A 25247-nucleotide genomic window follows, 5' to 3' on the forward strand; every position below is an offset into this window, starting at 1 on the left:
ATAGCCTTGACTAGACGGAAAAATGAATAATTTAGTTAATAATAATGTGCCAGTATTGCTTCACTAATTATAACATAATGCTTACTGATAGGGAAAACTGGTTGGAGGGTATATTGGAACTCTGTACTTGTCTTCCCAGTTCTGTACATCTAAAACTATTCCAAAAACTAAAGTTTACTTTGAAAAAAAAAGTTAGCCGTGAAGTACTGGGTTCAAAACAAAGAATAATAAAGTTCTGGTGGTGTGATACCACCATGGGCAAATAATATGATATGATATGATATGATAATAATATCCTATGTCTTATGTTTGACATAAGGTAGGTATCGAATTTTAATGTATAAGCTGGTACAAATTAGAAAAGAAATAAAATGTCCTAAAGAAAATGGACTAATTTTATTCCTTTACTTATATTACTTTTCAGTTTATGTAGTCAAAGTTTGGAAGTGAATCATTTTCACAGCTATCAGTTATTTAAGTTTTCCAAATTCTGGAGTATATGATTCAGATCCAAGTACAATTTTCATTTTCATTTATCCATTTATGCAGCAAACATTAATGAACAAATGTACCAGGCACAGTATTAAGTAGGTGCTGAGGATGTAAGAATGAATAATATGTTGTATAGATTAAAGTCTAAAGGAGGAGATAGGATTGAACAGTTTTAACGCAGTATGTTAAGTGAATAGCAATATGCAGAGCAATTATGAGAACAGAGTTCCAAAACCTAAACAGTTCTATTTCTTTAAAAAAAAATTATATTTACATATTATGTGTCAACCAAGAAGAAAAATGCAGTGTCCTGAACCTTAATATCAAGGAAAGTTTTTATTTTAACACATCAACTAATACATATTTAGTACAATGTTTGTACAATAGTGATTTACTCAAAAATTAAGCTCATGGAATTTAAAAGATGTTGGACCATAAAACTTATCTGTTCTAATTAAGGTTTATATTGAAAAAACTTTTTCTTTGCTTAAAGACCATGTGAGACCTGGAGCAAAGGAACTGTTGGGCCACACTGTACCCAGACTTCTGACCCACAGAAACTGATAAGAAGTGTGGATATTGTTTTAAGTTGCCAAATTTGTCATAATTGATTAAGGGCGTAATAGAAAAGATGGAAGAAGACATTCCAGACACAAGACTACAGTACTTAAAGGGAACTGCCAGTCATTGAACTTAAGTGCAGGTGTGTAGTGGGGAGATTCAGAACCTGGAGCTGAACATGTAGGCTAGGGCTAGATCACAATGGTCCTCAAGTGCCATCTCAGGAATCTGGGCTCTGGGTGACAGGGGTCTGAACTCAGGAGACTGTTGTCTTAGTTCGCTTTGATTTTCCTGAGAGAGAAAATTAATTCACTTATCTCCACTTGAGTCTCTGCCCAGACATCATCATCTTAATGAGACCGCCTGACCTCCCTATTTAATATTGCAATTGGTGCTCTGTACTGCCCTTCTTACTCTATTCTTTTCTTTAACTTTCCGTTGCACTTTTTGTCTTTCAACATACTGTATAATTTAAATTTATTATTTTTGTTTATCTCCTCCTAGAATATAAACTCTGTGAGGAAAAGGATTTTTTTTTGCCTTTTTGTTCATTGTTTGTTCCAGTTATTTATTGTTGCATAACAAACCAGATAGAAAACTCTCTGCTTAAATGACAGTCATTTACTTTACTCACAGATCTGCAATTTGGGCAGCCCATGGTGATGCCACCTTGTCTGTGCTCCATGCTGCATCAGCTGAGTGGCCTGACAGGGCCAGAGGACACACTTGCAGGTGGCTCACTTCCAGGACTGGCAGGCTGTTGCTCACTGTCAGCTGGGCCCTCAGTTTCTCTCCTTCCCACAGCATGTGACTGTGCTGTAAGGGCATGTGTCCCAAGAGAATACGGTAGAAATGCCTGGCATTTTTTATGGCTTAGCCTTAGAAGCCATAACCTCATTTCTCTGGTATGCTTATGTTTGAGGCAGTCTTAAGGTCCTTCCAGCTTTAAGAGCAGGGAACGTGGACTCCACCTCCTGATGGAGTTTCAGAAGAGCATGTGGATAGGAGATATTGTTGTGGCCATCTTTGGAAAATACAGTCTGTGTGCTGTTGTATCGCCAAAGCTAGAACAGTGCCTTGGCTGGTAGAGCTCTATAAATGTTTGTTGAGTAAATGAGTAAGTGAGAGAAAGAGAGAGAGGAGGAGGAGGAGGAGGAGGAATTACAAGGGAATTGTGTACAGTGTGTGCCAGGGAGACTAGAATTTTGGAAACTGTAAGTATTCTGAGCCTGGCTTGAGATTCAGAATTAACAAAGTGGCAGTGAAAATAGAAAGGAAAGGCTGATTGGGAGGGATAGTAAGGAAGCATAGATTATAAATTTTAATGACTGTTTGAATCTGGAAGGAAAGGGGTGGGGTCCAGATGAGGGAGGGGGGAGAAATCTAGAATCTAAATTAAGAATGACTCCTAGTCAGTCAGCTATCCAAGCTATGTGCCAGGTACTAGAGTAAAAGTAGTGAATGTGATACCTTTTTGATAGAATTATTTTTAGTGTTAAATTCATCCCTCTTCAGAGATGAATAGTAGATAGTAATATTGGAAAACTACATGGATTATGGCACTGTTAACAGCAGAAAACCTTTAGGGGAGAAGAGTTTAGCTTTGAAAATGAAGTTCAGGCTGCCGATACTGAGACAGATGAGTGGAAAGTCTTGATGAGAAGTAAGACTTGTGAATTGAAATGCAGGGCTAGAGATCATCTTGAGGGTTTTCTTCCTGTGTTTTTCTGGTGGAGAGAGGAAGGAAGAGACCGTTTTTCCTAAAGAGAAGAGGAAAATTCTACTCCTCTCTCCCATTTTTATCCTTCTTGGTGGGTTTTGTTTCATGTTAATTTTAAAAACTTCAGAAAGTGATTGAAAGGACATTTTTCCCCACCAAAGTTGATTTTCTTCTTTTGTAATATACTAGATAGTAGCTTTAGGAATCACAGTCCCTTGTAGAAATGGGAAAGTCTTAGTCATCATATAGGTCACATTCCCTCTGACCCCCAGCCCCACCCCACCCCTAGTGTATGTGAACCCTGGGTCTGTGCTCAACCTTAGTACCATTTTAAAACATGGAGTTTAGTTAGTTCATTTTAAAGCCTAAGTGTTCTAGCTCACACTCAGCATATTAGTGGAGGCCTGGAAGGCCTTCGGTGAGTGTGTACGCCGATGCAGAGAGACTCAGAGGTGGTCACATCAGCGGAACATTCTAGCTACCAGCAGCTTCAGGTAACTGTTGGAATAATACTTCTTCTCTGATTCTTGTAGGAATATTCTCTTTCCTAGTGAATCCTGTTACTGATACTTATTTTGCCTGATTTTAGAACAATTGCATATACCATGGGGCAGTAGCGTTAGTAAAACAAATGTATCCTTCCCTGTCTTATAATTTATATACCTCCTTCAGAGAACATTGTTGATTTCTTATGCAGGAATTTTTTTTATTTTTAAAAAGTGTAGGGGGAATAAAGTGGTATTCCTGTGACAGTTAATTGCTACTCCTGTGTAAACTAAATGTGTGTGTGTAGGTGAGTATAGTAATGAATGAAAACGGAGGGAAAGGTCTGCTTTAGCTCTGTGCAGATAGTGCTTCTTTGAGTCATGCAGTGGAAACGTTCAGTTTGAATGTCTAAGACCTCTAGCTCTGCAGTATTACTTGTCAGCTATAAATATTTTAACGTTGGGTGACTTTCTTTTGTTCTTAAAGGCAAAGGGTGGCTCTTGTAGCCTCTTTAGCAAAGAACAAGTTCTTTAGCAGTAGGGGAAGATTCATTTTATTTTGTATAATAAAAAGCAGTATGAATAGTAACATTAAAATGCTTTTTTTGGATAAATGATTCTTACAGCAGATAGATATCTAATAACACTACATGCTAGTAATGTGTTGACAGTAATAAAATAATCTGTATTTTATGTATGAGGATATTTTTTGCTCAAAGAAATTGTGATTTGCCCTAGACTACTAGAACTAAAACCTTGTTTTCTTGGGTATAATTATTATTTGAAAATCACTTGTATATAAAAATAATAAAAATCATGTACTAAACACAAGTGAACACATAGGAGAAGGCAGTGGCAACCCACTCCAGTACTCTTGCCTGGAAAATCCGCTGGACGGAGGAGCCTGGTGGGCTGCAGTCCATGGGGTCGCGAAGAGTCAGACACGACTGAGTGACTTCACTTTCCCTTTGCATTTTCATGCATTGGAGAAGGAAATGGCGACCCACTCCAGTATCTTGCCTGGAGAATCCCAGGGACAGGGGAGCCTGGTGGGCTGCCGTCTATGGGGTTGCACAGAATCGGACACGACTGAAGTGGCTTAGCAGCAGCAGCAGCAGTGAACACATGACACTTATTTGATTATTAACCTAATAATTACGGACCTTTTCCTCTTAGAGAGTTTCATGATATCAGTTGTACTATTTCAATGGCTTTTTAAAGTTTTTTTTCTTGTTTCACAATTTTATTGCAAAAGGGATATTATGACAAGCATGGGTTAGGATCAGAACGGTTTGTTATTTCATCTTTAGCAGAGGACCATAGAACCTGGTTTCATTGTTAATATTTTTTACAGGTAAATAATATACTGTTATATTCTATGCTTGGTGGTAGGAGGCACAGTGCCTAATAAGAATTTATCTGGTCTTTGTCCCGAGTTCCTGGAGCAAAACTTCCAGAACCCTGAGGATTTCCTGGTAACAGGAGTGTTATCCTAATGAAGCAACTACTAATGGGCTCCTAGATAACTTCAGGTAGGGCTTGGTCACAGAACCAACCTAGCAGAGGGGAGGAGGTTGGAGATTGAGTGTCAGTAACATGGCTGTGATTTAACAAGTCATGCCTATGTAATGGTGCCCTAATAAAAACTTTAGACACCAAAGCTTAGTGGGGCTTCCTGGTTGATGAACACATTGTTGGGAGTAGGAGTGTGACACACTCTGATTCCACAAGGAGAGAGCATGAAAGTTCTTCTCTGATCTCAACCTGTGTATATGTTCATTTGTCTAGTCCCTCTGATTTCTATGCCTTAAAATAAAACTGTAGTCATAAGTGTAGTGCTTTCATGATTTCTGTGAGTTGTTGCTGTTCAGTCGCTAAGTTGTATCTGACCCTTTGTGACCCCGTGGATGGCAGCATGCCAGGCTCCTCTGTCCTTCACTGTCTTCTGGAGTTTGCTCAAATTCATGTCCATTGAGTCAATGATACTGTCTTAACTATCTGATCCTCTGCCACCCTCTTCTCCTTTTGCCTTTAATCTTTCCCAACATCAGGCTTTTCCAATGAGTTGGCTCTTTGCATCAGGTGGCCAAAGTATTGGAGCTTCAGCTTCAGCATAAGTCCTTCCATGAATATTCAGGGTGGATTTCCTTTAGGATTGACTGGTTTGATCTCCTTGCTGTCCAAGGGACTCTTTAAGAGTCTTCTCTAGTATCACACTTTGAAAGCATCAGTTCTTTGATGCTCAGCCTTCTTTATAGTCCAGCTCTCACATTTGTGCATGACTGCTGGATAAACCATAGCTTTGACTATACAGACCTTTGTTGGCAAAATGATGTCTCCACTTTTTAATATGCTGCCTAGATTTGTCATAGCTTTCCTTCCAAAGAGCAAACATCTTTTAATTTTGTGGTTGGAGTTACCATCTGCAGTGATTTTGGTTATTAATTGCCAAATCTGAGGGATTTGTGGGAACTTCAAGATGTATATCCAGTCTGTGAGCAGTGCGGGTGGCCTGGGGAACTTCTGAAATCAGGGCAGTCTTATTGGGAACTGTGCCCTTGGAGAGTTAATACCTGCAGTAACTCCAGGATTAAATTAGGATACCTCTGGTTGAGTTTGACGCAAAATTGCTGTATTGTGTACTCTTTTGATTCCCAGTGAATAAACTTCAGTATTATGAGTCTGTTATTAGAAATTAACAACTTACTGGATTGCTGTTAATGTACTTTATTAAGCTCTTAATCAAGATAAACTTTTAGGATTACCAGAATTCAGATTTCTTTATCAATGAACATTCTTCAGTAGGGCCTATGAATTTTCAGACTCCTCTACCTTGTTTTGCTTGATTTTCTTTGTGGCCAGCAGCCTGTACCTGCAAGATTGCAGATTGGATTTAGAGTTTATAGATTTAAAATGGCTAATAGGCCCATCGTGAATTAATACCTCTGGTCTTGATTAGTAGCTTAGTGATTGGTATATGAAAGATAAAGAGCATTCACAGAAAATGGGCTAATTCTATCCCGTATTTGAAGAACTATACTCATCAGGTATTTGAACACAGCAGCTTTTCACTTTGATGCATTGGAGAAAGAAATGGCAACCCACTCCATTGTTCTTGTCTGGCGAATCCCAGGGACGGGGGAGCCTGGTGGGCTGCCGTCTATGGGGTTGCACAGAGTCGGACAGGACTGAAGCGACTTAGCAGCAGCAGCAGCAGGCAGTGTAGAACATTACCAAGGAAGCAAAGGTGGTATATAGTCAGGGATTGACATTAGAGTCAGAAGGTCAAGACTAATGCAAGTTAAAACTCAGGCTAATCCAGAAACATAAAAATAGCTAACTACTGTAATAACAACCATAGACTATCAGTGGCTCAAAACAATAGAAACTTACTTCTCATTCGTTGTTTAGTCTATTAGGCCAAGGTGGAGAGGGGCTCTATTTTGCAGAGACGTTCAATGACCCAGGTTTCTTCCATGTGTGACCTTCCATCTTCACAGCCTCATTTCCATTTGCATTTAGCTGGTGAGTCACAGAAGAAAGACAGATTGTGTGCCTCAGGCTGGAAGTGATACACATCACTTCTGCTCACATTTCATTGGCAAGAGCTAGTCTTTTGGCCCCCACCCAGATGCAAGGATGTTGGGAAGGAGAGGAGAATAGGGATGTTGGTGAGCACCTGCTGTCTGTCATAAACTCAGGATCAGTGATAGCTATTCCCTGGTGCTAAGATAATTGGCATGGCTTATCCAGTGAGAATGATTTGGGATTGTTTCAAGGAGTGCTAGAGGGAGAAAAGATGCAATCCCTTATGGATTCAGTATCCTGTATAAATGTTATCAAACTCAGGTTTGGCTGCTCAATGCTTGAAAGCCAGTACAGGTGCTGGTAGGAATGGAAGTGTTGCTGCATTCAGGAGGCCAGCAACTTTGGGCACAAGCAAGCCAGCTCCAGGGATTTTACTCTACCATGAAATTTTTTAAAGGGAGAATTAGTCGGGAAGGGGTTCAGTGTCTTTGTTGTCTTCCACTGTATGCGGACTTTCTTCTGATTGATTGGCGGTGAGGTAACAGGACAGTGTTCCAGGACTCTGGAGCTCAGCCTGAAGTTACCATTCTGCATCTAAGTGGGGGCTTTAGTTCCTGCTGCTGCTGCTGCTGCAGTCATGTTCGACTCTGCATGACCCCATAGACATCAGCCCACCAGCATCCCCTGCCCTTGGAATTCTCCAGGCAAGAACACTGGAGTGGGTTGCATTTCCTTCTCCAGTGCATGCAGAGGAACTCAAAGGTGTTTCGTTATGTATGTTCCGTGTGGAGGAACCACAGTGTAGGCACAGTGGAAATGTTGCTGAATGTGTTAACATTCTCCTGTCTTTAAGAAAACAAAATCTGAAACCCTTCCCTGAACCCCACATTCTCCTCCAGTATTATCACTTATCATCTTTCCAACAAAACTCCTCAAGGGTTAATTATACTCTCTGCCTTGACTTCCTCTCTTTTGCAGTCTTTCTTGGAACCGTACCAGGTAGGTTTTCACCCCCACACCCTGCAGAAATCTCTTTGTCCTGGTCACAGTGACATCCTTGTTGTTGACAGCCTTCTTTAACTTGGCTTCCATGATGCTTCTGGTTTTCTCTTATTTACTGACTGCTTTTTCTCTTTTACCTTTCTGCCAGTCAGTTCTTTTTCCTCTTCCCAGGCTCTTAATGTTGCTTGAGTCCCCTGGGGCTCTGACCTCAGCCTCTGTCTCCATCTGCAGTCATTTCCTAGGTGACCTTATCCAGCCCTGTGATGTTAAATACTGTCTTTTTTATGTAGACCCCTGAGTTTCTAAACTTTTCCCTTGAATTTAAATTCATATATCTAAATGCTTACTCAAAAATGTCTCTCTAGGATATCTAGTAGGTTCTCAGACTTACCATATCCAAAACTGAATTCTTCATTCCAGCTCCCTGACCTCTATCCTCCCCCCAGCAAAAGCTCCGTCTTCCTTCTTTGAGTAAATAGGTACACTGTTAATCCAGGTGCTTAGACCAAAATTCATGGTATCACAATATCCTTCTTGACTACTTCTTTCTCTCACGTCTCATTCATCAGAAGATCATCTATTTTATGCCTTCAGGATATATTTAAAATCTTATCACTGCTCACCACCCTAGCACTTACCGTCTCTCTAGTCTGTACTGCCATCATCTCTTACCTGGACTGTTGCAGAAGATCCTAACTGATCATTTTCCTTCTACTCTTGCCCACTGTAATATGTTCTCTCAGCTGCCAGGGTGATCTTTTTAAAACAAAGTCACTTCTCTGTGGAAGACACTCCAGTTATTTCCCAGGATGCATGCTAAGTTGCTTCAGTCGTGTCCAACTCTGTGACCCTGTGGCTATATAGCCTACCAAATTCTCTGTCTGTAGCATTCTTCAGGCAAAAATACTGGAGTGGGTTGCCATTTCCTTCTCCAGGGGCTTCCTGTGATACGTAATATAAAATCAGAAATCTTCACCATTGCTTACAATTCTCACCTGTTTTATCTGGCTCCTGGGTGCCTCTGACTTCATCTTCTACCACCTCAGTAGATGCATCTATGTCCTGGTCTTACTGCAGCTCACCTGGGACAAGCTCACTTGTACCACCAGGATTGTCCACTTGCTATTTCCCTTGCCAGAAATACTCTTTCCTGAGATGACCTCGTACATAGAATTAAGAGCACAGACTCTGGAGTCAGACTGCTTAGGTTTGAATTTCCTTATTATCTGACCTGAGCAAGTTATTTAACCTTTTTGTGCCCCAGTTTCTACATGAGTAAAATGAGAATGATAATAGGATCCACTTCATATAGTAATTATGATGGTAAAATGGGTTAATATATGTAGAGCACTTAGAATAACACCTGCCTGTAGTAAGCTCTGAGTGTTAGCTGTGTGATGGTCACTACTTCATAAGGTCTCTACTTATACATTGCCTGTTCAGAGGTGTTTAGTTGTAGGATCATCAGAATGAATATTGAATATGCAGCCTCCTGGGGGACCTGCTTTGAAGAGGACAGCTTACTGTGGTGTAGAGACAGCACATGTGTAGCAAATGTCTTTCTATGAATGTCACAGAAGTGCCCCCTTATTTTATTTATCACCCTGATGGTGCCCTCTCCTCCTCACCCACGCCTGCTTCTCTTTCCCTGTGAAAGTGAAAGTGAAGTCAGTTGTGTCTGACGTTTTACGACCCCATGGGCTGTAGCCTACCAGGCTCCTCCATCCATGGGCTTTTCTGGGCAAGAGTACTGGAGTGGGTTGCCATTTCCTTCTCCAGGCGATCTTCCCGACCCAGGGATGGAACCCGGGTCTCCTGCATTGTAGGCAGACGCTTTACTGTCTGAGCCACCAGGGAAGTCCCACTGCTGCCCTGGTGTTCCCCTCCCCAGCTTCCGCTTACGCCAGCTCAGGTTGGCTCTTTGGAGACACATCTGGAGACCTTTGGGGGCAGACATGAGAAGGAGGAGTGACCACCACATCATCCCTCCTTCTTTGCCTCGGCATGGGCTTCATCACAGGTAGCATCCATAGTGTCTCCACTTACTTCTGTCACCTTTGTTATCATGCTGAGGAAGATTTACTGATGGTGAATATTGTGTCCACGTGTGTGTGTGTGTCTATGTTTTAACTTTCCTTTAGAGAGAAAAAGAATAAAATGAAAAAAAAAGACAGGGTGGAAGAGATTACCTGTTTCAGCTTCCCTTCTGTTTTCATTGTTCCCATCAACAAACTTTCTTTAAAGCATCTAGACTTCAGTGACATCCTTCAGGGATAGGCGCATAGGGAAGTATTGGGAGCCTTGGCCTTGTTTTGTGGAGAAATACCCTGCTCAGAAATAGGCTGTGATGGAAATGGATAATGAGCGAGGGAATTCACTGGGGCCCTCGGAGTGAGAAGGTTCAGAGAGGAAATGAGTGAAGAAATATATAACAGGGACATTCAGCCTGAGAAATAGCTCTGAGATTCACAGATCTCTCTCTGCTTACAATGTCATGCACAGACTAGAGAAATCCTTACCAGTGGCTGGAATGGGGGCAGTGTCCCTGCTCCCATTGCCAGTTGAAAGGAAACATGGAGCTTCCAGAAGGTCAGATCTTGTGCTCCTAACCACAGGGGAAAGAGGTATATTATTGATATTCTGACGTCATCTACAAAGTGAAAGGAGGCTCAGACACTTTATAATATGCCATATTTCAGAAACTGTGAGAGTTTAAGAAATGTTAGAGCTCAGTCCTTCTGGACCTGCCTGTATACATTTTTGTATGTTAAGTGAAATATTAGTAACATTTCTTTTGTAGTTATACATTATCTTTTTAAATATCTATGCTATAAAGTAGACTGAAGTCCAGATTTGGTCTAATGGTGACTCTCATTATGCTTTGCAGGAAGCAGATGCACTTATTTCACTGGAAGTTCTCTCAATTATTTAGACTACTGTTAATTGGATTTTGGTGATCTGGAGGTAGTGATAAAATAATTGAACCTCACATCTATTAACATTATTTTTGCTTATGTACCATTTTCTGTATAACTGGTCAGAATAAAATGATCTGAAATAACTTTCGTATTTTTTTATTTTTGGCCAATGAAACCAGAAACAATGGCTATATGAAATAATTGGGACTGTTTGTAAATATAATGGCAGTGATACTCTGAACACAACCAAGAGTATCAGGGCAGATTTAGGCTTTAGATGAGAGCTGGGCAGAATTGTCAGACCATTGAATAGATTAGTTTCCCTGCTTTGTGTCTCGTTTTTATAAGAAGGATATTCAGTATCAGTAGTAAAGTTCGTGCTCGCTTTTCCAAACAGGGAGATTTTTGTGCTGCTTGGAGTAGTCCAGTACTATTCTACTCTGCTACTACCCTCTCTAGTTTGTAGTTGTTATTCTTTTGACCCAGAAAGAGGAAACGCCATAGTATATATTTAGTCACAGAGCTCTACCGTAAATTTCCCCCTTCACCCCCAAGTGTGAATATTTTAATAGCCTGTGTCCTCATTGTAGTAAAACTTTTCCCCAAGAGTTGATATTTCTTCGTTAAAGTACCTAAGAGGATAGTTGACTAATGGAATCTCTACTGAGCAAACTTCAGCTTGTGTTTGCTTAGTAATTTACAAAAGAGAGAATAATTAAAAGATCAGATGTAATATATGTTTTTGTCCTTACATTAAATCATTTTTTAAAATTTAAACTTTGCAGTTTTTTAAAGTTCTAAAGACTTGTTTAAAAAATTTTTTAAACAGACTTGATTTTTAGAAACAGTTTTAGATTTACAGAAAAATTGAGAAGATAATACAGAGTTCTCACACACACCCCTCCATCCATGCACATAGTTTTCCCTATCATTTACAACCTAGGGCGGTGCCATACATGTGTTGCAATTAATGAATCAATATTATTGTTAACTAAAATCTATACTTTATTCAAATTTCCTGGTGTTTACTTAATGTCCTTTTTCTGTTGGAGGAGCCCATCCAATATACCACATTACACCTTTCTTCTCTCCTTAGGCTCCTCTCAGCTATGATAGTTTCTGAGACCTTACTTGTTTTTGATGATCTTGACAGTTTTGACAAGTATTCATCCAGGTGTATTGTAGGTTGCTCCTCTTGGAATTTGTCTGACTTTTTTCTACTGGTTAGACAAGGGTTGTAGGATCATATGGACTATGTTTAGCCTTATAAAAACTGCCAAACTGTCTTTCCTAAGGGGTTATACCTTTTTGCATTACCTCCAGCAATTTATGAGAGTTCTGTCTCTCTGCATACTTGTCAGATTGTATAGTCAGTTTCTTAAACTTCAGCCAATCTGATAGGTTTACAGAAGTTGGGATGCAGTTTCCATAGTTCGTCATTTAGTCTTACTATCATATTTTATTATATCTGGCTATAGAAACATTAGCTTTCTCCTGATACTTCTTTTTAAATTAGCATTAAGAAAAGAACATGCACCTTTTCCCATATGAATAATTGCTACAGATGTTTAAATGGTATTTCACTTATTACATTAAAATGCAATTACTTATTCTCTTTGCTTTCTTATCACTAATAGCCTATAAGCTACATACTATTGGTGTTGTGTTCTGTTGATGTTAATGTCTCATGTTTAATTGCTTTTGTTTAATTTTTTAAATTCTTATTTTCCATTCTTCAAAGTCATTATTGCTTTTTGTTTGTGTTTCTTTGTTCATAAAAGCTTTTTTGTTTCTATTACATTATGTAGTTTTATACCAATGGCTAGAAGCAGATCGTCATGGCAAGAGCCAAGATGCTGCAAATACGACTTCAGGTAAAAATAAAAAGTTGAGGTGTTGGAAGTTATTATTTTAACTCACCCCAAGTCCATCATAATTGTTTCATTATTCAGTTTTGCTTAGGCAAAAAAATGTGTTATTTTGTATTTCTGTTCTCTTATTTGCATCTTAATTTTTGTAAAGATCTCATTTGCTTCAAGCCTTGAAGAAATTAATTCATTAGTCTTTAAGCTCTCTTGGCAGATATGTTCTATTTTCTAAGGAGGAAAGGCTTAATTGTAGTTTAAGTTTAGTAGGAGGTTATTTGGCAATATTACTTGAAATTAAGTCTACTTGTAGTTGTTGTGGGGGATATTAATAATTGCACAAATTTATAATCCTTGTTTATTTCAGGATAATGTTTGAAAGGTGGATTTTAGGTTAATTAAAGCATCCTTATGTAATTTCCATTTCCTTGGAATCCAGATTCTTAGACTGGTTCATTTTTCCTGCTAAGTCCTAACAGTAAATTCTCAGTTAGAGGTTTATGGGTTCAAAATGCAAAGGTTAGGTTGTTCCCCTGTCTGACATCTCCAAAAGTCATCTCCACAATTCTTTTCTTTGACTGATACTAGTAGGAATAGCTGCACTTACTCACTTCTAAATCCTTAACAGTGTTATCAGAATTTCCAGTCAGCTTATCTCCAAATTTTCTTCAAAATAATATTTGCCAAGACAGCTGTATATATAGCAGTGATCTTCCCCTTTTTAGAGCAGGCTAATGAGAAGTGGTGCTGGTGGTGGCGGCGGTGCTGGTGATGGTTCTGTTTTTCTTTCGTTAGATTTCTATTTCTGTTTCATGGGGTTTTGTTTTTGTGAAATTCTTTTCCTCTCAAGGTGGTTTTCTTTCTGTCTCTTCTGGTTGATTCATTGTTCCTCAAGGGTGTGGTATTCCTTAGTTAACAGGACAATTATATTGAAAATAGCAGTGTCATGACTTTTTCTGATTTATTTCCTGTCACATTAATAACTTGATATATGAATGAAGATAAAGTTCTATTTTAACCAAACTCAGGCAGGAATTCATTAAAAGGTAAGTGTTGCAAGGATTTATATCCTCATTGTATGCTGTTTCTTCTGCCCCTGCAGTATTTCCTATTTCATTTCCATTTGTGAATGCTAAAATAAGCCTTTTTGGTATTTGAGGGCAGGTAAGGAGAGGGTTTCTTGATGGCTGGGTATTATCTAAGGTGAGAGTGTCCTTTTGCTGTGTCACTGGCACAGTCAGCAGCATAAACCTTAGAACCAGGAGGGAATTCTAGTTTTGCTTTTTCTCTGACTTAAACTGAAGTGAAATATGACCCTTTTTTGTTGTTGTTGTTGTTAATGAAGAAGTAAATAATCTAAAAATTCTTAGTGTTTGCATAAGAATCTAGTACCAGCTTAAAGATACCATTTACTTTTGTGAAATCAACCGTGAACCCTGACTCATTTCTTCGGACATAGTGACTCTTGAACGGTTTCGTATTTTCCACTGACTTTTCCCATGTTCACATACCCTAGAAGCATGGTGCAGAAATTGATAAACTTTCACTGGAGACACCTTTGACAGTTTCTCTTCTAGAAGTGAAAGCTCTTTACTCTGTCACTTAGAAGATGAAAATATGAAGTAGAAAGATAGAGAGATGCAGAGGAGGAATGAATGAAGAGGAATCCAAAGGAAAAAGATTGTTAGCCAAGGGCCTAAATTAGAAGTAATAGGTTAATTGTTGCAACAGATCTGTTTAAATTATGTGCCTTTATTAAAAAACACTCCTGTGTGTTTTATATTGCATTCTCCAACAAAATTTCAGAGTGTGACTTTTCCCTCCATCTGAGATCTGTTAAGTTTCTCACTGAAAGGTGTTTTAGTATACATATTTTAGATTTTTACCAGAGATGGAAACTGAATCTAACTAGGTGTCCACATGTGACTCATGAATTGCTTTATGATATTTTTGCTTGTACAAATACTGGTAAATAGCATTTATCTTTGAATATATCAGCTTGTGTTTTGTAATTAGAACTTAAAAAGTAGAAAAAAACACAAGAGACAGATGGTATTGCTCCCAAGGTCTTTCTAATTCCTTAATCTCAACTTTTTGACACTGATGATTTAAGCTCCGTCCATATTAAAATATTTTATGAAACTAAGGTATTTGGAGGTAGCAGGTCTCACGGAAGTTAATTTGGTTAAGGACTTTAAAGAACTGAGCTGACAGCTTTATTGAATTTTGTTATATGTAATGATCAAAGCGTATCCTTTTACCTTTTCAGGATTTTAACAGGTGATTAATTTGGCTTAGGATAGCTTCTTTTTAGAGGTTAGTGTTCTTTAATGTGCCCTGTTTACTAAACCAGACAACTCAGTAATGATATTTCTGATTCTATTAATTCTTGTAAAAGCATGGAGATGCAGTCACATTTATCAGAGGATTTTGTGAAAACTCAAGCAAACTTGCCTCCTTTGGGCACTGCACCATTATGTTTATCTCTAAAAAATTTCAGAATCTTAGTTACAGTTAGTTTATTTGGGGATGTTTCTTTAGTGAGTTAAATGTTTCCAAATAGGATTTTTTTTTTTTTTTGTCATCATGTGTTGAAATGAGGACAGTAATTAGGTCACAGTAAGGATTATTTTAGCATATCTTTGGTTATCAGATTTCAACATTTTCATTCAGTGTATCTACAAAATAAAAACAAAATTATGACATGCTTTTGAAAAAATTCTAGATATTAACTAATTATTAATTATCTGTTGTAGGTGAAAATTTTGACCAGAGTCCTTTGAGAAGAACATTCAAATCCAAAGTTCTGGCCCACTATCCTCAGAATATAGAATGGAACCCTTTCGATCAAGATGCAGTAAACATGGTATGTGGTTTTTTCTCCTCTTCAAGGCTTCTTTTTATTTTATTAATATGACAGTTGTGACTATGTTTTGAATTTATACATTATTTCATTTAACCCTTTAAATAAAAAGTTTTTTAAAAAGTATTATCCTCACTTTGGAGAAGGCAATGGCACCCCACTCCAGTACTCTTGCCTGGAAAATCCCATGGATGGAGGAGCCTGGTGGGCTGCAGTCCATGGGGTCGCTAAGAGTCGGACACGACTGAGCGACTTCACTTTCACTTTTCACTTTCATGCATTGGAGAAGGAAATGGCAACCCACTCCAGTGTTCTTGCCTGGAGAATCCCAGAGATGGGGGAGCCTGGTGGGCTGCCGTCTATGGGGTCTCACAGAGTCGGACATGACTGAAGCGACTTAGCAGCCGCAGCAGCAGCATCCTCACTTTACAGATGTGGAAAATGAAGCTCAGAGAAGTTAAGTAACTTGCCTAAGATCCCCATAGCTAATTAGTACATACAACACACCCTCAGCAGCCCCTTTTCTTTTCCTGCCATTAAGCTGTGTGGTGAATTTGCATTAATTAAGACATAGATGCTTTGATAACAGTGATAATAGTTTGTTTCCTGGAGAGGAGCCTGATGGAAGGTGCATGATTACAGTTTTCATATTTCAAGGAATGTTATATGATGGGTCTTTAATTTATCATGTTCACAAAGTAAGGTAGGAAAGGAACTTAAGTGCCTCATTTAGACATTAGTAGGAATTTCCCATGGGCAGAGGAGCCTGGTAGGCTGCAGTTGATGGGGTCGCACAGAGTCGGGCATGGCTGAAGCGACTTAGCAGCAGCAGCAGCAGGAATTTGTTTATAAGGAATTTAAAATGATGTAATGAGTTACCAGTGGTGATTGTAAGTCCCATTAGAGGTTCTTAAAAATACAGTCAGTCATAATTGTCCCATTAGAGGTTCTTAAAAATAGTCGGTCATAATTTTCAGGTCAGTTAGGAACAGTTCTTAGAAGTCTGGAAAATATTTTGTACCTCCGTGAACTCTGCAGTTATAAAGATCAGGGGCCCCAAAGTGAGCAAATTGGAGATCAGGCACCATAGGCACAAAAATGATTAAAGGTGGACTAAGACACATAGATGTGGTTCTTTTTGAGTATTTTAAAGATGGAACCAAAAAATCCCATTATGATGTGATACTGTAAGGGAAGAAAAATTTAGTAGATATCTGTTAGATCCCTTATATATGTTACTTTCACATACTTGCTTACATGTACCCAGTGAGGATTATTATTCATATTTTACAGAGATTAAATTAGTTGCCCAAAGTTGTACAGGGAGTCTCAGAGATTAAATCCAGATTATTTTTACTCTCTAGTTCACTTTTTTCCCACCTACATGCTACTTCCCCCAAAGAAAAACTGTATATTTTTAATGACTTGGTTTTCACCTGCTCTCAGTGATATGGTATTTCTATATGACAGTAAACCCATTCCAGTCTGATGTTACTCCAAGAAGGGAATATCATGGTACGTTTTCTAAGGACAGATGACTAAGGCACATGGTACTTCGACTTTGATTCTTTACAGAGCATGGTATAGTTATTCTCTAAACTGTTGCCCTATACTAGAGTAACAGGAAATGTCACTTTGCTAGAAGTTAATACTGTGGGGCCTAGCCTCATCTTTGGCGAAGACAGTGCTGTAGATATTAAGCAGAATACAACTGTTAGTCATATTTATGAGACTTGGGGAAGTGCAGACAAGCTTCGTACTAAAGTAGTCAGCAAAAAGCAGTGACAAAAAATAAATTATCAGCTGCTTATGTCAGAAAATTAATGGAAAGATATCAATGATATAAAAGAGTACCTAAATGAAACATTTGGAAGAATGGGTAAGAATGTAAATAGATTATAACACTAATTTTCTTAAATTAGTAATATGTTTAAAAGTATTTATAAATTATTCTGTGAGAAGTCAAAACGGTGTCCAAAACTAGATTCTTATTTTCATATGAATCCACAGTCATTTGAACAAAATGCCACACTTGATGTGTTTTATTACTTTTAATCATTTGGATGTCTTAATAGTAAAGATATCTGTGTTAACCTTTGCCTCTGACTAGCGCTTATCTTTTGGAGAAGGAAATGGCAACCCACTCCTGTATTCTTGCCTGGAAAATCCCATGGTCAGAGGAGCCTGGTAGGTTACAGTCCATGGGGTCACAAAGAGTCGGACACAACTGAGCGACTTCACTTTCACTTTTTACTTTCATGTGTTGGAGAAGGAAATGGCAGCCCACTCCAGTGTCCTTGCCTGGAGAATCCCAGGGACAGGGGAGCCTGGTGGGCTGCCGACTGTGGGGTTGCACAGAGTCAGATAAGACTGAAGCGAGTCCAAAAGTCCCTTATACACAGCTGACTCAGAGGGAGAGGGAGAGGGTGGGATGATTTGGGAGAATGGCATTCTAACATGTATACTATCATGTAAGAATTGAATCGCCAGTCTCTGTCTGACGCAGGATACAGCATGCTTGGGGCTGGTGCATGGGGCTGACCCACAGAGATGTTATGGGGAGGGAAGTGGGAGGGGGGTTCATATTTGGGAACACATGTAAGAATTAAAGATTTTAAAATTAAAAAAATAAAAAACTAAAAAAAAAAAAAAGACTGAAGCGACTTAGCAGCAGCAGCAGCATTTATCTTTAAAGCAATTGTCTGCTTCCTTGACGGTCTTTAATATTTCCTTTACCTGTTGTCTCTGAGTTATTTTATGTAAACAGGAAACATTTCCCTCTGAAGAATAGACTTGTAGGCTTGTGTTTTGATGCTTAAACACAATACAGCATTTTGCTTTTGCTGCAGATCTAAAAGGATTTGCTAGTACTCCTTGAAAATCTCTGTAAAGCATTCCATTAAACTAGTCTGCATTTGGGTCATAGATTTACTGCCCTTAATTTCCTCTTTGATTTATTAGTAAGTGCATTTGTATGAAGCTGTAATTTATTCCCACCTAAAGTTAGAAAGCTTTGTTCTTAGCTTTAGCAAAACTCCACTCCAATAAGTTACTGCCGTCTATAATATCACTCATTCTGCTAGCAAAGTGGAGCTTTGAAAAGGATCATTCAGTTCAGTTCAGTCGCTCAGTCGTGTCCGATTCTTTGCGACCCCATGAACCGCAGCATGCCAGGCCTCCATGTCCATCACTAATTCCCAGAGTCTGGACTTCCCTGGTGGCTCAGATGGTAAAGCCTCTGTCTACAATGCGGGAGGCCCGGGTTCGAGCCCTGGGTTGGGAAGATCCCCTGGAGAAGGAAATGGCAATCCACTCCAGTACTATTGCCTAGAAAATCCCATGGACAGAGGAGCCTGGCAGATTGCAGTCTATGGGGTCGCAAAGAGTCGGACACGACTGAGTGACTTCACTTCACCCAAACGCATGTTCATTGAGTCGGTGATGCCGTCCAGCCATCTAATTCCTCTGTCGTCCCCTTCTCCTTCTGCCCTCAATCTTTCCCAGCATCAGGGGGGTCTTTTCAAATGGTCAGCTCTTCGCATCAGGTCGCCAAAGTATTGGAGTTTCAGCTTCAACATCAGTCCTTCCAGTGAACACCCAGGACTGATCTCCTTTAGGATGGACTGGTTGGATCTCCTTGCAGTCCAAGGGACTCTCAAGAGTCTTCTCTAACACTACAGTTCAAAAGCATCAGTTCTTACTGCACTCAGCTTTCCTTATAGTCCAACTCTCACATCCATACATGACCACTGGAAAAAACCATAGCCTTGACTAGACGGACCTTTGTTGACAAAGTAATGTCTCTGCTTTTTAATGTGCTGTCTAAGTTGGTCATAACTTGCCTTCCAAGGAGTAAGTGTCTTTTAATTTCATGGCTATAGTCACCATCTGCAGTGATTTTGGAGCCCAAAAAATAAAGTCAGCCACCATTTTCACTGTTTCCCCATCTATTTCCCATGAAGTGATGGGACCGGATGCCATGATCCTTATTTTCTGAATGTTGAGCTTTAAGCCAACTTTTTCACTCTCCTCTTTCATTTTCATCAAGAGGCTCTTCAGTTCTTCTTCACTTTCTGCCATAAGGGTGGTGTCATCTGCATATCTGAGGTTATTGATATTTCTCCCGGCAATCTTGATTCCAGCTTGTGTTTCCTCCAACCCAGCGTTTCTCATGATGTACTCTGCATAGAAGTTAAATAAGCAGGGTGACAATATACAGCCTTGACGTACTCCTTTTCCTATTTGGAACCAGCCTGTTGTTCCATGTTCAGTTCTAACTGTTGCTTCCTGACCTGCATATAGGTTTCTCAGGAGACAGGTCAGGTGGTCTGGTATTCCCATCTCTTTCAGAATTTTCCACAGTTTATTGTGATCCACACAGTCAAAGGCTTTGGCATAGTCAATCAAGCAGAAATAGATGTTTCTCTGGACCTCTCTTGCTTTTTCCATGATCTAAATGGATGTTGGCAATTTGATCTCTGGTTCCTCTGCCTTTTCTAAAACCAGCTTGAACATCAGGAAGTTCACGGTTCATGTATTGCTGAAGCCTGGCTTGGAGAATTTTAAACATCACTTTACTAGTGTGTGACATTAATTTCATACAAATTAAGTCCCCCAAAGCAATGAAACTTGTTAAACAAAAAACAAAATCCATGTATATGAGTGCAATGCATATGTAACAGCAAATAGGTATGTGACATTTGAAATTTTCTGAATTAATTGCTTTTATATCTCTTTTGGTTGTGGATTCACAGATTTTTGTGGGAAAAAAATAGAAGTATCATAAAACAGAGAGAACAAAACAATCATAAACCCACCACCGAGAAATAACAGAATTCAACATTTGACAAATTTGCTTCAGATCAATACCTTTCCTCTTAAATGAAATAAAGCAATGCAAATGGAGCTGAAGTTCCCCACCACCCCCCCCCCCATTTCAGATCTCCTGTGAAATCTGTGTATTAGTGTCTGTGACTGACTGTCTATGTAATGTTCTAGTAGATAGAGCTTATACTTAAAATGTAGTGAACCTAGGAATGCTTAGGAAAAAAATGTGGTTAATACCTTTTTAAGCATGTTCTGTGAAATATAAAGACTCCATTTTGTGTTTATGTCCTAAATAAAACATCCTTGGCCCCTTATACCTTTTTGTAGCACCATTACAATTATAATTAATTAATTATATAGCTGGTTGTCCTAATCCTTATCTCCTGCTGTAAAGTAAGAACCATTAGGACAGGAACACACTGTTATTCATTGCGATAGGTGGCTCAGAGTTAAAGAATTCGCTTGCTTAAGCAGGAAATGCAGGTTTGATCCCTGGATTGGGAAGATCCCTTGGAGAAGGAAATGCAGTCCCCTCCCCTCTAGCATTCTTAGGAGAAGGCGATGGCACCCCACTCCAGTGCTATTGCCTGGAAAATCCCGTAGACAGAGGATCCTGGTAGGCTGAGGTCCATGGGGTCGCAAAGAGTCGGACACGACTGAACGACTTCCCTTTCACTCTTCACTTTCATGCATTGGAGAAGGAAATGGCAACCCACTCCAGTGTTCTTGCCTGGCGAATCCCAGGGATGGCGGAGCCTGGTGGGCTGCCGTCTATGGGGTCACACAGAGTCGGACATGACTGAAGTGACTTAGCAGCAATAGCAGCAGCAGCCAGCATTCTTGCCTGGAAAATCCAACGGGCAGAGGAGCCTGGCGGTCTACATTCCATGAGGTTGCAGAGTTAGACACCACTTAGCGACTAAACCACCATATGCTTAGCTTTGCACATAGTTTAGGTTCAGACCATTAAATAAATGAAGGAGAATATGCTTGCTTACAGAACTTCGCTTCCCCATCTTTGATCAGGTATCACCTCCACTGCAAAACTATCTCTTAAGCAGGAATAGTTAGGTGCTCTGTCTTCTCTGTTCCTGAAACATGTTGAACACACTCTGTAGCAATAGGGATCACATTATTTTGTAAATGTTGGTTTATATGTCTCTCTCTGCTATTAGACTGTAAGCTCCCAGAAGTAAAAAAATTATCTTATTTGTCTTCTGAGTTATCAAGATTTAATGCAATATATGACATAAAGTAAATGTTTATTAAATGAAGAACGGAAAGAGAAGGAAAGAAGAAAGGAACAGAAAACTAATTGACTCATTAAGAGTTTTCTAAATAGCTTATATTTGTAGCATAAGAGAAAAGGAATGGGATCAATAGAGCCATCGAAAATGGGGGAAAAATTGTTACAGTTCTAGCCACACTGACTAAAAGAGTCCAGAGAGATAATAAGGATATTTGGTCACTCAAACCAAGAAAGGTACACAGACAGCATTGTGAGCCTACTGTGGCTTGAGTAATCTAGCCAGTGACAATCTGGTTAGCAGTGACAGCTCTTAAGTTTTTTAGTTGCTGTGAGAGTGGGGTGGGGAGACAATATTGTTAGTAAACATCAGTATTAGAGGACAAAAAGTATTGATTGTCATGGTGAGCAAATCTTGATTTATAGCTTAGAATTATGAAAAATAAACAAGTCATATGATTCTCACTTTTAAAAATGAAAAAACAATAGCATTTTCAAACTATGGTTCCCAGATTAGAAATATAATTCTTACTTTTTTTTTATTTGTAAGAGAGTTTAAAAATTCTTACATCTGTTATCTGTAGCATAGAAAGTCATTCTTCACTTTGGGCACAACTTTTGGCAAGCTTTTCCTGTAAATGTTTGAATGCATGCTAAAGAAAGCTACAGACCATTAAGGGAATATTTGGCAGCTCTTCAAAAACAGTTTGAACTTGAATTTAATGGTTTATGATGTTGGGAAAGCCTGTCAATTAAATTAAGCCTTTCTGTTGACTTTGGAGGTCACTATGTTTCTGTATTGCCTACTTGATGTATAAAGAGAACTATGGACTGAATGAAGAGATGAACTAAATCTGATCCTGTACCCTGAGCTGTTGTTTCTGATTGTTTTCTTGTTCGTTAATTTATTCATTCATTTAAAAGACACTTATATATGCCATGCACTGTGCTGTGCAGGTTTGAGCTTAGCCTGAGGCAAGACTGATTCAGATCATCCTTCCTATAACCTATATTGACTCTGGTAAATGTGTCAGATGAATTTTCATTCATAATCAGTAGAGGATCTCATTGACTTGTTATAATGAAAGCAACCTTAATCTAAAGGCCAAATTATGAAAATATCTTGCCATGGCCTTTTTTTCCAAGAGTAGGAATAAGCAAAATTTCCCCCCAACAAATCCAGATATTCATGTGTTTAATCTAAATCTGTATCTTATTCTGCCCAAATATACACAGTAATTTAATTTATGTCAACATACATATAATAATAGTGATTAAAGCTACTATAGCTGTTTCCAATTCTCATGTTCAGTGATATGAAATGTAAAGACATTTTCACTGAGATATTTATGCTGAGGGTCACAGTTTTTGCTTTTTACCTTTATCAGTCACCATTTATTATGGCCCAAATACTATATTGTTCCATGTGTGGTACTCTTGAATGGTTAAAGCTATTACCAGTCCATGAGTAGTTTTTCAGTCTAGAGATGAAACAAAATTAGAGAAACTACTCATGTGTGTCATACATATGCAGTGTACATATACTGTGGTGCAAGGCTTTAACTGCTTCATTCAGTAAAAGCTTTTTAGAGGAGAAGTGACATTTTAATGGCATTTATGGGATGAAAACACTTTTTTTACGGAAAGATAAATTAAGGCCTCTTTAAGGTAGTTATATGGAGACTTACAGGAAGTAAGGAAGTGTTTTGGGTAAGCTGCATAACAAACCTTCTCAGTGTTACTTAAGTGACTTAAAACATAGACTTGCTGGTTTTTTTCCCCCACACAAAGGGCTAGATAGTAAATAGCTGAGTGTTGTGGGCTGCGCAGTCTCTGTCACAGTGATTCAGCTCTTCTTGTAGTGCAGAAGCAGCTAGACAGTGCTTAAAGGGAGTGCGATTGTGTACCAATAAGATTTTATTTTCAAGGCATGTGGCAGATTAGATTTCACCTGAAGGCTGTAGTCTCTTCATTTAAAACAACAAAGCCATCATTCTGCTTACAGATCTGCAGTTTGGTTAGGGTTTGGCAGAGTAGCCCTCCTCTGTTCTAGCAGGTGTCAGTTAGGGTGGATTGAAGGCTGAGGACTAGGATTGTCTGAAGGCCCACAGCAGAGTAGGTGAGCTGAAGAGCAGTGGAGGGTGGAGAAAGAGCTGCTGGGGCCGAGTGATGTAGGGCCTCACAGGGGCCTTGTAGTGTGAAGATTTCACCTTCTAACAATATGAGAGACCATTGGAGGGTTTTGAATAGTGGCAAGATCGAACATATTTTTTTTAAGAATCACTTTGGCTGCTCTATGGGGAGCAGGTTATTGAGGACAAGGACAAAAGCAAGGAGATGGGTTAACAGGCTATTATATTAAATAGTCATCCAGATGAGAGAAGAGTATGGCTTAGAGTAGTAAGAGTAATGATGGAAGTAATTTGTTCCTGAATATATCTTTGAAGGTAGAACTGGTCTTTTTTGGTAGATTGGGTAATGGAGTGAGCGAGAAAGAAAGGAGTCAAGCGTGACTCTGAGGCTCTGAGCATTCCTGCTGCCTCCCTAGAACCTCTGGGGAAGCCACCGCCCTCACATGCCGGAAGGTTGATGTGCTAAGCAGCACTCTGTTTCTGTCCCTGTCCTGCTGAAAACCCTCCAGAGGTTTCTCATCCCCCTCCTCAGACTTCTGCTGTGACTCTCCAAGGCCCTTTGGGGTTCAGTATCTCCTGCAGTCACTCTCCCCTCCCCACACCTTTCATTCTGCTCCCCACCCACAGTGAACCTCACCTTCTGTCTTCTGGGCTTTTGCCCATGCCCTCTCTGTCTTCATTTCATCTCATTAACACCTGTACTTATCCTCAGGTCTCCACTTAGGCTTCCTTCATTTTTTTGGCCTGGTCATTTGTTATTTTTAGTCGCTAAGTCATGTCCACCTTACCTGCCTCCTGAGACCACCCTACCTACCTCCTGAGAAATTTGCATGCAGGTCAAGAAGCAATAGTTAGAACTGGACATGGAACAACAGACTGGTTCCAAATCGGGAAAGGAATACGTCAAGGCTGTATATTGTCACCCTACTTATTTAACTCATATGCACAGTACATCATGCAAAATGCTGGGCTGGATGGAGCACAAGCTGGAGTCAAGATTGCCGGGAGAAATATCAATAATCTCAGATATGCAGATGACACCACCCTTATGACAGAAAGCAAAGAGGAACTAAAGAGCCTCTTGATGAAAGTGAAAGAGGAGAGTGAAAAAGCTGGCTTAAAACTCAACATTCAGAAAACTAAGATCATGGCATCTGGTCCCATCACTTCATGGCAAATAGATGGGGAAACAATGGAAACAGAGAGAGACTTTATCTTTTTGGGCTCCAAAATCACTGTGGATGGTGACTGCAGCCATGAAATTAAAAGATACTTGTTCCTTGGAAGAAAAGCTATGACCAACCTAGACAGCATATTAAAAAGCAGAGACATTACCAACAAAGGTCCATCTAGTCAAAGCTATGGTTTTTCTAGTAGTCATGTATGGATGTAAGAGTTGGACTGTAAAGAAAGCTGAGTGCCAAAGAATTGATGCTTTAGAACTGTGGTGTTGGAGAAGACTCTTAAGAGTCCCTTGGACTGCAAGGAGATCCAACCAGTCCATCCTAAAGGAAATCAGTCCTGAATGTTCATTGGAAGGACTGATGCTCAAGCTTTGGCCACCTGATGCGAAGAACTGACTCATTGCAAAAGACCCTGATGCTGGCA

General features: G+C 39.4%; 1 protein-coding gene across 4 annotated transcripts in view; it reads left to right on the forward strand.

Annotated features, from left to right (window-relative positions):
- DENND5B (DENN domain containing 5B) overlaps positions 1-25247 on the forward strand; it is a 228650-nt gene that overhangs the window by 94489 nt on the left and 108914 nt on the right. For 2 of the 4 annotated variants that reach the window (XM_069585398.1, XM_069585400.1), the window contains exons 2-3: positions 12515-12580; positions 15328-15437. In XM_069585398.1, the coding sequence (XP_069441499.1) occupies positions 12515-12580; positions 15328-15437 (176 nt within the window). The remainder of the gene's footprint in view (positions 1-12514; positions 12581-15327; positions 15438-25247) is intronic. The other 2 variants (XM_069585399.1, XM_069585401.1) reach the window with 1 other exon arrangement.

The sequence above is a fragment of the Ovis canadensis genome, chromosome 3 (assembly GCF_042477335.2).
Source record: "Ovis canadensis isolate MfBH-ARS-UI-01 breed Bighorn chromosome 3, ARS-UI_OviCan_v2, whole genome shotgun sequence".
In the NCBI taxonomy this organism is placed as follows: domain Eukaryota; kingdom Metazoa; phylum Chordata; class Mammalia; order Artiodactyla; family Bovidae; genus Ovis; species Ovis canadensis.